General features: G+C 43.0%; 1 protein-coding gene across 1 annotated transcript in view; it reads right to left on the bottom strand.

Annotated features, from left to right (window-relative positions):
- Positions 1 to 13,057, bottom strand: part of LOC142397845 (protein NLRC3-like) — a 37,840-nt gene that overhangs the window by 4,491 nt on the left and 20,292 nt on the right. The window contains exons 7-9 of the mRNA XM_075481589.1: positions 9,042 to 9,212; positions 8,628 to 8,804; positions 6 to 179 (exon numbers count right to left, since the gene is read on the bottom strand). Of these exons, the coding sequence (XP_075337704.1) occupies positions 6 to 179; positions 8,628 to 8,804; positions 9,042 to 9,212 (522 nt within the window). The remainder of the gene's footprint in view (positions 1 to 5; positions 180 to 8,627; positions 8,805 to 9,041; positions 9,213 to 13,057) is intronic.

The raw sequence follows: 13,057 nt of genomic DNA, 5'->3' as shown, positions 1-13,057 counted from the left end.
CTGACCTCAGAGTCTGCAGTTTGTTGTGTGGACTCTTCACAAGATCAGACAGCTCCTTCACATCTGATTCCTTCAGGTTGTTCCTGCTCAGGTCCAGTTCTGTCAGATGGGAGGGGTTGGACTTCAGAGCAGAGACCAGAGAAGCACAGCTGCTCTCTGACAAACTGCAGCCCCTCAATCTGAATAAAGAATAAAACATGTGAGCTGAAGCCAACAGGATGCAGGTTAAAACAGTCCAACAGAACAAGTGAAAAAGAGCTCTCATTAATATTAATGACAACATGCTGCTGCTTCAATAAAGACGGAGTGACTTCAGCTCTTAAACTCTGCCAGCTCCACCAGTGGCTCCATCCATACAAACTCATGTTGTGCAGCCAAATGATTCAAGTTTCAAAGAAAACAAACATGTCAGGAGGAACTTTGGAGCAAATGGGAACAAACTGATAGAAATGGAGATCAGGTTCACTGTTTTATTGAAGGTTAAAGGCACAAAAACATGGTGCAGTGATGTTTAATGGAATCATGGAATCAAACTTCTTTAAAGAGTCGACAGCAGCAGAACTTGTTACTGTGACTTGTTGTGTTTGAATATCTCAGTCAGTCCAAACATTACAGAGCCTTAGAAAAGTGTTGGAAGCATCCAGAGGTGGACTGATTGATCAGTTTGGCTGATTAATGGATGCTGATGGACGCTTTGACTAACTATCAGAATCAGTGGAGTTTGAGGCTGATGGTTGGGAGACCTCCTCCATCTCCAGCAGAAAGCTACAAAGCTGAAGTCAAGGAGGAGTCAGAGTGTTAAGTTCAGTGTTTCCATTCAGTCTTTAAACATCCCAGCTTCCATCAGAGTCACATGATTTAGAAGCAGACAGAAACACAGCCGGCAGCAGCTCCACTGAGAGACTCATCTTCAGGAAATCTGGACGAATGAGCAGATCAGTACAGATGCTCGCTACCAAAGCAGAAACTAAAAGATGTATCTTCTGCTGTTATTGGCTCATCCTGTTTTGTTACTGATGATCTCAGCTCAGCAAAGAACACCATGAGCAAAGCATCTTCTCACACTGACAGTCAGCTGTTTTGCTGGAGTGAACCGGGCAGACAATACAGCCTCTAAATAAGGCATTATCTGTCTTTATTTCACCAATACTTTAAGACCAATGAATGAATGAACGCGTACTATTGCACTGTTAGCTCAGAGCTGCCATGCTGTTGTTATTTGGGGCTTTCTATGCACGCGTCTAGTGGCGCGGCACGCGCCGATGATGTCATCCCCCTGTATTGTCTAAGCCCGGTTCACTCCCGTTATATGGATATACGTGGATCTCGAGTGATATAAATAGCGTCCGAAGGACGGCGACTTTCACCAAACTGTTATCGGTGAGTAGGTGAACGTATTTTATGCCAGAAATAAAGTTCAGGTTTAAAAAACCGAACTTCCCCTTTAAGGCCCTCGGCCTCTGGAGAAGTCACTCAACCTCCCTCCTTCATGCAAAGTCGAGTGACATCACCCAGCAAGGATTGGCTCTTTTGGCCCTTCTGCCCTAAATTCCTCAGGTTTATCTTGTCTTTTTGATCCCCTTGTTCCCTCAATAAACCTTTAAACTCCAACTTAGCAAGTGGAAATATTTCATGTTACTCCCCTCTAACCCAAGCCGAGCGGGGCTCTGTAGCTGCAGCCTTTGTGTGTCACTCTTTTAAGATTTTTAAGATTTAAGATCAGATTTATTGTCATGCATACATGCATACACACGAAATTTGTCCTCCGCTTTTAACCCATCCAGGTTGGCACCTGTTGACTCACACATGCACATGCACAGGGTCACACACTCAGAGACAGATGCCAACCTGGAGCGGTGGGCAGCAATTCAGCGCCCGGGGAGCATGGGGGTACGGTGCCTTGCTCAAGGGCCCCTCGACCGTGACAAGGAGGTGGACTGACACCCCTCCAGCTATCAGTTCCACCAATCTTTGAGTGGGATGAGTGGGAATCGAACCGCCAACCTTCCGGTTATTGGACGACCGATTCTTACCACTCTGCAGACCGCCATGCTTTCTGTAGGACTGACAGACCTTTCTTCCAAGAGATGAATACAGAAAGGACAACTTTTTTTCTCTTACTTTGACTCACTTTAAAAAGTTTCCAGAAAGAAGTACATTTAAAAAGCTTAAACTGAACTTTGGTTATTTATTTATTTATTTATTTTTAGAGTTTCTCATGTTCAAAACAGACAGCAAAACTAAATCTACACTTCAGGACTTACTGTGATAGAAAAAATCTGATCCTTTATGCTCACATGATCATTTCTACTTCTGTGTAACTGCTTATGTTGACGTATACATGAGATTAATAGCTGCACTCTGGAGATCACCACTGACCGCTCTAAGAACTGAGTGTCCCACAGCCTGGGCGGTATCAACACCACTATCTGCTCCCCGCAGGACAGAAGGAAATGTCTCATGCATAGACGCAAGCACCCGTCTTCTCTGCCCTATAAAAGCTTCCTGAGAACTCTGCATCTCTGAACATTTGCATCACAGCTTCTGTATGGAACAGTGGATGCTCACTGGATGACGCTGTGACGCTGTGACGCTTTGCGGTAAGACGTGTTGCATCACTTCCTGTTACCTTGCTTGTGCACTGTGGAATTTCTTGCTCCGCTTGGAGTACTGATTATCACTTTATTTCGATCTATAACTTACACAATTTTGCATAGTTAAACTCTATAGCTTACCGTTCTGTTCTAACACACTCCTACAGATCTTTATTCTCACTTTTTAGCGGTGTGTCTGGTTCTCTAGCGTAGCATGGCTACCGGTTCTCTTCCTCCTTCTCCTGCTTTCACCTGCTCCGTGTGTCAGAAATTTAGTTACTCCTCTGCCTCCTTTAGCGATAATGATACATGTAACAAATGTAGTCTTTTTGTAGTTTTGGAGGCGAGGTTATCTGAATTGGAAGCTCGGCTCTGCACTGTTGAAAATCAACCGATAGCGAGCCAGGATCCTTTAGCCAGTGTGGAGCCACCTAGCGTAGCTAGCTCAATTAGCCTCCCCCTAGCAGAACCTGAGCAGCCAGGATTACAACGTGGCTGGGTGACTGTCAGGAAGAGGCATAGCTCTAAAGTCAAGCCCGTTGTTCACCATCGACCTGTCCACGCTTCAAACAGATTTTCCCCACTCAGCGACACACCCACTGAGGACAAAACCCTGGTAACTGGCACCTCTATAGTCAGAAACGTGGCATTAGAGACACCAGCGGCCATAGTCAAATGCATTCCAGGGGCCAGAGCGGGCGACATAGAATCCTATTTAAAACTGCTGGCTAAGGATAAACGTAAATATGGTAAAATAGTTATTCACGTCGGCGTTAATGACACCCGGTTACGCCAATCGGAGGTCACTAAAATTAATGTTGCATCGGTGTGTAATTTTGCCAAAACAATGTCGGACTCCGTAGTTTTCTCTGGACCCCTGCCAAATCTGACCAGTGATGACATGTTTAGCCGCATATCGTCCTTCGATCGCTGGTTGTCCAGATGGTGTCCAGCAAACAACGTGGGCTACATAGATAATTGGCAATCTTTCTGGAGAAAACCTGGTCTGATGAGGAGAGACGGCATCCATCCCACTTTGGAAGGAGCAGCTCTCATTTCTAGAAATATGGACGAATTTATTTGCCACCCTAAAACATGACAACCCAGGGCTCAGACCAGGATGCAGAGTTGTAGTCTTACACACTTCTCTGCAGCTTCCCACCTGCTGCTACCCACCCAATCAATTAACACAAAAGGAGCAAATCCTCTTGTGCAAAAAGAAATTATTAAAACAAAAACTTTAACTGAACAAAAACATCAAACTATTAAATGTGGTTTGCTGAATATCAGATCTCTCCTTTCCAAGTCTCTGTTAGTGAATGAGTTGATTTGTGATCATCATATTGATATATTTAGTCTTACAGAAACCTGGCTGAAACAGGAGGATCATGTTAGCATTAATGAATCAACTCCCTGTGACTGTTTAAATGTTCACGTTCCTCGAACCACAGGCAGAGGAGGAGGAGTGGCAGCTATTTTCAGATCAGGGTTACTAATCAGTCCCAGACCCAAGATTAGCTTTAGCTCTTTTGAATCTCTGATTCTCAGTTTTTCCCACGCAAAGTGGAAATCCCAGAAACCTCTTGTGTTTGTTGTTGTGTATCGTCCACCTGGCCCTTATTCTGAGTTTCTGTCTGAATTCTCAGAGTTTTTATCCCAGTTAGTGCTGAGTACAGATAAAGTCATTGTAGTGGGTGACTTTAATATTCATGTAGATGTTGAAAATGACAGCCTGAATATGAACTTTAATTCTATATTGGACTCTATTGGATTTTCTCAGAGTGTTCACAGACCGACTCACTGCCTTAATCACACCCTTGATCTTGTGCTGACTTATGGCATTGAGAGTGAACAGTTAACAGTGTTCCCTCATAACTCTGTCTTATCTGACCATTTTCTGATAACCTTTGAGTTTACATTACTTGACTATACAGTTTCTGAGAAGAAATTTACATATAGAAGGTGTCTATCAGAGGATGCTGTAACCAGATTTAAAGAATTAATTCCATCATCCTTTTCTTCACTGCCATGTGCAGATATGACAGAGGACGACTACCTAAACTTTACTCCAGCAGCACTTGACTCTCTTGTTGACAGCACTATAGTTTCAATGCGTACAGCACTGGACAATGTTGCCCCTCTGAAAAGGAAGGTAATCAGTCAGAAGAGGTTGGCTCCTTGGTATAATTCACAGCTGCGTGCTTTGAAGCAGACTGCAAGAAAGCTGGAGAGACAGTGGCGTTCCTCTAATTTAGAAGAGTCTCAGTTAGTCTGGAAAGATAGTTTAATAACGTATAAGAAAGCCCTTCGTAAAGCTAGAACTGCTTATTATTCATCATTGATAGAAGAGAATAAGAATAATCCCAGGTTTCTTTTCAGCACTGTAGCCAGTCTGACTAAGAGTCCGAGCTCTGCTGAGCCAGTTATTCCTTTAACTCTCAGCAGTGATGATTTCATGAGCTTCTTTATTAATAAAATTGTTTCTATTAGAGAGAAGATTGATGGAGTCCTTCCCACTATTATCAGTGATGTATCATCAAGTACAGCAGCTTTAGAAGTATCTTTAGAACCTGATTTATATTTAGACGGCTTCTGCCCAGTTGATCTCTCTGAACTAACGACAGCAATAGTCTCTTCTAAACCATCAACTTGTGTTTTAGACCCAATCCCAACCAGACTGTTCAAGGAGGTTTTCCCATTAATTGACACTTCCATATTGGATTTGATCAATCTGTCTTTGTTGACAGGATATGTACCTCAGACTTTTAAGGTTGCTGTAATTAAACCTTTACTTAAAAAACCTACTCTTGATTCAGAAGTGTTGGCTCATTATAGACCTATATCCAATCTCCCTTTTATGTCTAAAGTTCTTGAAAAAATAGTTGCAGCTCAGCTTTGTGATCATTTACACAGAAATAATCTGTTTGAAGAGTTTCAGTCAGGATTCAGAGTGCATCATAGCACAGAAACTGCACTGCTGAAAGTTACCAATGATCTCCTCTTAGCCTCTGATAGCGGACTTGTGTCTGTGCTTGTCCTGTTGGATCTCAGTGCTGCATTTGATACGGTCGATCACAGTATCTTATTACACAGACTTGAACATGTTATTGGGATTAAAGGAACTGCATTAGGCTGGTTTAAGTCATATTTATCTGATAGATTTCAGTTTGTTCTTATAAATGAAGAATCTTCCTCACACACCAGAGTAAGTCATGGAGTTCCCCAGGGTTCTGTGCTTGGACCGATTCTTTTCACTTTATACATGCTTCCATTAGGTAACATTATTAGACAGCATGGCATACATTTCCATTGCTATGCTGATGATATCCAGTTGTACTTATCTATAAAACCAGATGAACCCAATAGGTTGGTCAGACTACAAGCATGTCTTAAAGACATAAAGACCTGGATGACTCAGAACTGTCTGCTTCTAAATTCAGACAAAACTGAAGTCGTTATCTTTGGACCTGAGCGCTCTAGGGAGAAATTGTCTAGCTATATAGTCACTCTAGATGGTATTTCTTTATGGCGTGATCTTTGTGCCACCAGGTTGAGCGCGCAGTGACACTGATTTGAGGGCACAGATCTATCTGAAGGAACAATAATTTTAAGCGTGTGCGTATGAATCTCACACACGCTCGCTCATAGGTGCTCGGAAACGCGCTCAACTCTGACAAACTGCTCGCTCGAATGGCTCACTCTGCTCGCGCTCGGCTCTATCTCTCTGCTCGCTCGCGGCTCTGTCTCTGCGCTCGCAACTCTGTTAGTTTTATGTAAATGAGCCACACCACCAGCCAATCACTGCAGAGTCTGCAGTGCAGACTCAATTGAACTTCTACCATCACCCTAAAGGAATTAAACTAGATGTTATATTTTTTTGTCAAACCAGTAACCATTACAGATTAAACCAATAACACAATTGATCAGTTTAAAGTTTAAAAGTTTAAAAAACCCCACTGTGGGTCAGCTGCTATAGTTCATAACTTACTAGGTAAAAACAACCACTTCAATACTTCAAACATTTAATTTCCTAAGCTGGTGTAGTTTTATTTTTCTACCGTTTTAGATTTTGATCAAATCAAAATCAAATCAAATTTATTTGTAGCACATTTCATGTACAAACCATTCAAAGTGCTTTACATAAAATAAAAGCATTGCAGCAGGGAGTGGAAGAAGCATTAAAAATACATAAAAGAATATAAAGAGAAACAAATAAAATAGTTGATGTTAGGTTTCTTACTCTAAAATATTTGTGACCTATTCCTGACACCCAACTACACCAGTTCTAACATGATTATTACAATTCTTCCTCTTTATTTTTTTATTATTTATCACACAAATACCAGTCTGTGATTGGCTGGTGGAGTGGCTCATTTATATATAACTAACAGAGTTGCGAGCGCAGAGACAGAGCCGCGAGCGCAGAGAGATAGAGCTGAGCGCGAGCTGAGTGAGCCGTTCGAGCGAGCAGTTTGTCAGAGTTGAGCGCGTTTCCGAGCACCTATGAGCGAGCGTGTGTGAGATTCATACGCACACGCTTAAAATTATTGTTCCTTCAGATAGATCTGTGCCCTCAAATCAGTGTCACTGCGCGCTCAACCTGGTGGCACAAAGATCACGCCATATTTCCTTGGCTTCTAGTTCTACAGTGAGGAACCTTGGAGTTAGTTTTGACCAGAATTTATCTTTTGGCTCGCATATAAAACAGGTTTCAAGGACTGCTTTCTTTAATCTTCGTAATATTGTTAAAATCAGGAACATCTTGTCTCAGAGTGATGCAGAAAAACTAGTCCATGCATTTTTTACTTCAAGATTGGACTACTGTAATTCTTTATTATTGAGCTGTCCCACATATTCTCTGAAAAGCCTTCAGCTGATCCAAAATGCTGCAGCCAGAGTTCTGATGAGAACTAACAGGAGAGATCATATTTCTCCAGTTTTAGCTTCTCTTCATTGGCTCCCTGTTAAATTCAGAATAGAATTTAAGATTCTTCTCCTCACATATAAAGCTCTTAATGACCGAGCTCCATCATATCTTAAAGATCTCATTGTAAGATATTTTCCTAACAGAGCACTTCGTTCCCAAACTGCAGGTTTACTTTTGGTTCCCAGAGTTTCTAAAAGTAGAATGGGAGGCAGAGCCTTCAGTTATCAGGCCCCTCTCTTGTGGAATAAGCTGCCAGTAAATGTCCGGGAAGCAGACACCCTTTCCACTTTTAAGACCAGGCTTAAAACTTTCCTTTTTTATAAAGCTTATAGTTAGGGATGGCTCAGGTGATCCTGAAACATCCCATAGTTAAGCTGCTATAGGCCTCGACTGCTGGGGGGCCTCATCTGTCACACCTTTCCTCACTTTACTCTCTTTTTCCCCTGTTTAATTTCTCAAATGATATAATTTACATGTGACATTATTGTGGTCATTACCTCGTGTTTCCCTGTTCCAACAGATATCCTTTGAATGGTGTTACAGTGCCCCCCCCCCCTCTCTTTCTGTCTTCTCAAACCCCAGCTGGTCGAGGCGGATGGCCGCCCTTCCTGGTTCTGGTTCTGCCAGAGGTTTCTTCCTGTTCAAAGGGAGTCGTTCCTTTCCACAGTCGCCTCAGGCACGCTCAGGACGGGAGATTGGACTGAAGACAAGTTTCGGTGCAATCTATTGGTTTCCTTAGCTAGGAAATTGTTTTTGAATTGGCTCTATATGAATTAATTGGATTATTTTATAAATAATTATGATTACAATTAATTGAATTCCAATTGGCTTGAATTGGACTTTATTATTTAAGTGCCTTGAGATGACATTTGTTGTATTTGGCGCTATATAAATAAAAATTAATTGAATTGAATCAACCAAACCACTTAAGAAGAAAACAGACTTTACCATGAAGACCAGCACAACTTTTACATCATATTAATCTGAACAAACCCCGTCCGACAACTCATGTTAATTCAAGTTCCAAGTCTAGAAAGTCTAGTAAGACTCCTAGTAAAGTTCTGTTTGTCTATTTGTTCACAAACAACTAAAACATGGTGTCTGACCTCAGAGTCTTCAGTCCACAGTGTGGACTCTGCAGAAAGCTGCACAGCTCCTTCACTGCAGCATCCTGCATATCGTGGTTGTAACTCAGGTCCAGTTCTGTCAGATGGGAGGGGTTGAACTTCAGAGCAGAGACCAGAGAAGCCCAGCTGATCTCTGACAAATCACAGTGCTCTATTCTGAATAAAGAATAAAACATGTGAGCTGAAGCCAACAGGATGCAGGTTAAAACAGTCAAACAGAACAAGTGAAAAAGAGCTCTCATTAATATTAATGACAACATGCTGCTGCTTCAATAAAGACGGAGTGACTTCAGCTCTTAAACTCTGCCAGCTCCACCAGTGGCTCCATCCATACAAACTCATGTTCCATACTTCCTAATATCCAAGGAACTACAAATGCTCCAGTGAACTGACCTCAAAGTCTCCAGTCTACAGTTTGGACTCTTCAGCCCACCACAAAGCTTCTTCATTCCTGAATCTTTCAGCTCATTGTTCCTCAGGTACAGCTCTGTCAGATGGGAGGGGCTGAACTTCAGAGCTGAGGCAACAACTTCACAGTGAGTCTCTGAGAGCTGACAACCAAGTCTGTAATTAGATAAAATATATACAACACAATCAAGAGTGTGATGTGATCCCACAGTCAGAAAGAAGAATGTAAAAAAACTTTGTTCAAATCCTAAAGAGTTTTCAGTTAGTTCAGTACAGTGAACCTTTACAACTTACAACTGGCAGGTACAACTGTTCGTGTCCATTTAAAGGAAAAATCTGCTGGTAAAAGGTATGTTTCACAACATCAAACCAGCCAAACAAATGCACAACTAGAGCCAGGAGTTGGTACAACTGTAGAAGCTTCAAAGACATGTTTTTCTTTTTCACAGTCCACAGAGCAACTTCTTTATGTGATTGGAGACATGCTATTTGGGGTTTAACCTGTCAACTGGCGACGGCCCTATTGTCGTTTATGTATATGTTTAAGATGTTTATCCAAAGCGACTTAGGTAGGCAGGTAGGGTAACGGGGGTCTTGCCTAAGGACCACTACTGGAGGTAGTCCCTTTCTTGCAGTGGATTTGAACCCAAATGAAAGGTGGCGATCTTACCACTACACTATCCAATCCCATAATTAAAGATTGCTGACTCTACCAGGAGTGGGGTTTGAACCCACGTGGGTATTTACCCATTGGATCTGCTGTTTGTTTTTTTTGTTTGTTGCTTCTCCCTGCACTGAATTTGCCTGATTAGTCCCTGTACATACGTACATGTTTGTTCTAACATTGTTCCAATACTCTCATTGGGCCTCATGCAAGAAGATTTTCGTATTTTTATTTTAAATTTCTCTTACTTTTTTCGTAAGAAGGTCTCGTACGAACACGCCACGTCAGATTCAACAAGCGCTCTTAACTTCGGAAAAAGTGTGTAAACGACCTGCGTAAATGATGAATCACACTCGTGCGTATCTTAAGTTCACGTGCACGAGGATAGTAGATTTGCATGCTCCACGCCCAAAATGATACCATATAAGGCTGTGCTTCCTCGCTGCTGTGCCAGGAAGTGTTGAGTGTTGAGTCATGAGAATGGCATCAAGCACAAGGCGCAAAAAGAACAACTTTACGGGCTCTGAGATTGAAGTTCTGCTTTCAGAGATCCAAAAAGGAAAATCTGTCATTTTAGCAGTGGAAGCAGTGGACGGGAACTGCTAAAGCGAAGAAACGGGAAGCAATTAGGAGTGCTGTTAATACCATGTCAGCGAAATAAAAAAATAAATGGTTTGATATGAAAATGGCTTAAAAAAAAACGTCTCGCCATGGGCAGGCGATCGATGACTGCAACTAAAGCCGTGCAATCAGTTGTTGCCTCATCATGATGGCACTTTGATAGGGCGGTCTATGAGGGGGGTCTTCTGGCACCACACCTTCTGGTCTGCCTGGGCTGGTTCAGGTGGAGACCCTCGTTCATGGCAATATTGCGCCATGAACGAGGTATCGAGACACACCCACCTGGCCTTCAGCAGTGCGCTCCACGACAGCACGGGTGTTTTGATGCGTATGTGTCTCGTGCTCCAATTATGATTGGCAGTCCAGCCTTGGCATGAAAGTCCCTCTTAATTTGTACTTGTTGGACAGCGGTGTATGGGAATTTGATGTATCATGGGTGATAAACTGATGAGAGTTTTGATGACCAAGGGGAGCGCACGACTCACAGAGGACTGGGACACACCAGCAGTCTCCCTCTGAAAGGTTCCAGTGGCCAAAAATCCAAAGATGGTGAGGACCTGGACGTGAGGTGGAATTGGGTTTGATCGGCGTGTTTCTCTCTGGAGTTGTGGCTCTACCAAGCTGCATATTTGTAGCAGCACAGTCCTTGGCAATCTAAATCGCGATCTCAGCCATTCGTCTGTCTCCACACGGTCTCTTCCAAGAGCCTGACGCGCTAAGGCATCCAAAAGTAGCAAGTCAGCCGCTGGTTACGCTTCCCGTTATATACAGATTCAAATGAACCTTCGATTAGTGCATATTTTAAGTCAAACAGAATAATGTCAGCATCATTGTTGGGTATAATGTATATATTTATTTATGTTTTCTTCAAAGTAATTAAATATACAATCCATTAGTCAAGCAAACTTGATTTGAATAACAGCGGACTATTTTAGGAAACTCCTACGACAGGTCTGGATCACTCGTAAATTCTGTTCGTACCTGAAAGAAAACGTAAAATACGAAAAGATTGGTGAATGCGCAAATTCTCTTAAATCACTCGTACGGACGATTTAAAGTGATACTCCGGAGTAGATTCAACCTGGGGTCATTTGAACCGTGATATCCAGCCAAGTAGCCCACCCGCAGTTTTTTCGATATTGGCTGAACATCAGCTGAGTTACTGAGTTATCCCGAATAGCTTCGTACAAGGGTTAATGGATCCTGGTCCGTATCTCCAAAATTACCACACTAAAATCACATGCCATGACACCAAACTTCTACAGTAGTACAAATATGGTCTGTACTCACCAAACGATGCATTTGGAAGTTTGAAATAGTCCAGGGCCCTCATTTATGAAGCGTTCTTAGGAACAGATCTGTGCGTAAAGCGTGCGTGCGATCATTCCTGAGCAAAGTGTGGGATTTATGAACATGTACTTGAACTTAGAAATGTGCCTAAATGTGCCTAAATCTACGCACAGTTTTGACCATGCTTACGCACATTGCCTAGTGGTAGAATTACGAAACTGCAAATGGTGTTGATCGCTGCACAGGGGAATATTACAATGTTCATTCAATTGTTGCATTACAGTATGTCTGACGGCATTTGGGTCCGTGTAGCCTCTGCAATTCCAAAGCACGGTGCATTAGACCTACCTGGCGTTCATTGCATTTCATTCAGAGTGTAACAATAATTGTTTCACCAGAAGACCTGACAATAATCAGCCTAGTTTAATTGATCTGGGTATAAAAGGCACACGTAGGACATGCCATTCAGAACACAACATGGCCCATCTTGCATTGCTTGAGGATCTGGAAAACCGTGCGCTACGGAGGGAGCGCGTGTTTAGGGAGCGTGCAGATTTATTGGCAGAAAGTAGTGAGTGGCTTCCAAGCAGGTTCAGATTTCCAAAAAATATATTGCTCGACCTCTGCCGTGAATTGGGGCCATTTCTCGAGCGAGAAACTAAGCGCACGCAAGCCATACCTGTGCATACAGGTGCTGTCCACTCTGGGCTTTTTGGCTGGTACGTTTCAGCGCGAGGTAGGAGATCGATGCGGCATTTCTCAGCCGTCCATGAGCCGAATTCTGCCCACAGTGTTGGATGCGATTATTTCTTTGGCCCCGACTTACATTCGATTCCCTTATGGGGGTCCACGCCAGGCAGCATTAAGCGAGGGTTTTATGGTATCGCGCAGTTCCCCAACGTCATAGGAGCAATAGACTGCACTCACGTCGCACTAAAAGCACCATCACAGCACGAATACAACCTCGTGAATTGGAAGGGGAAGCACTCCATTAATGTACAGCTTATATGCGACAGTGATATGCTGCTTCTCAATGTCGTTGCCCGATGGCCAGGGGGGACGCACGATTCCTTTATTTTGCAGAACAGCTCCGTGGGTCTTCGTTTACAAGAAGGAGCTGTTGAAGATGGATGGCTTATTGGTGAGTGTTGCGCAGCATGTTTGCAACATTGGTTATATTCAGTGTTCGAACTACGGGGGGACTCGGGGGATCCGAGACCCCCTGAAACTGACACGAGACCCCCCGAAAACATGATTTGGGAAATGTTGGGGGGTCTCTAAAATATTGGCAAAATGTGATTTCCCCTAATGAGTTATGATTGCAGACGCGACGCGTGTGTGGAGGTGTGGAGCCTGTGTGCGTAATTGGCATAAAGCTGTGCTGTCCGCCGCGTATGATTCTGTATTGATTCTCATGTGTTTTCGA

This window comes from Odontesthes bonariensis, chromosome 2 (assembly GCF_027942865.1).
Source record: "Odontesthes bonariensis isolate fOdoBon6 chromosome 2, fOdoBon6.hap1, whole genome shotgun sequence".
In the NCBI taxonomy this organism is placed as follows: Eukaryota; Metazoa; Chordata; class Actinopteri; order Atheriniformes; family Atherinopsidae; genus Odontesthes; species Odontesthes bonariensis.
The sequence above is the reverse complement of the archived record's forward strand: the minus strand, read 5'-3'. Positions and strand labels throughout refer to the sequence as shown.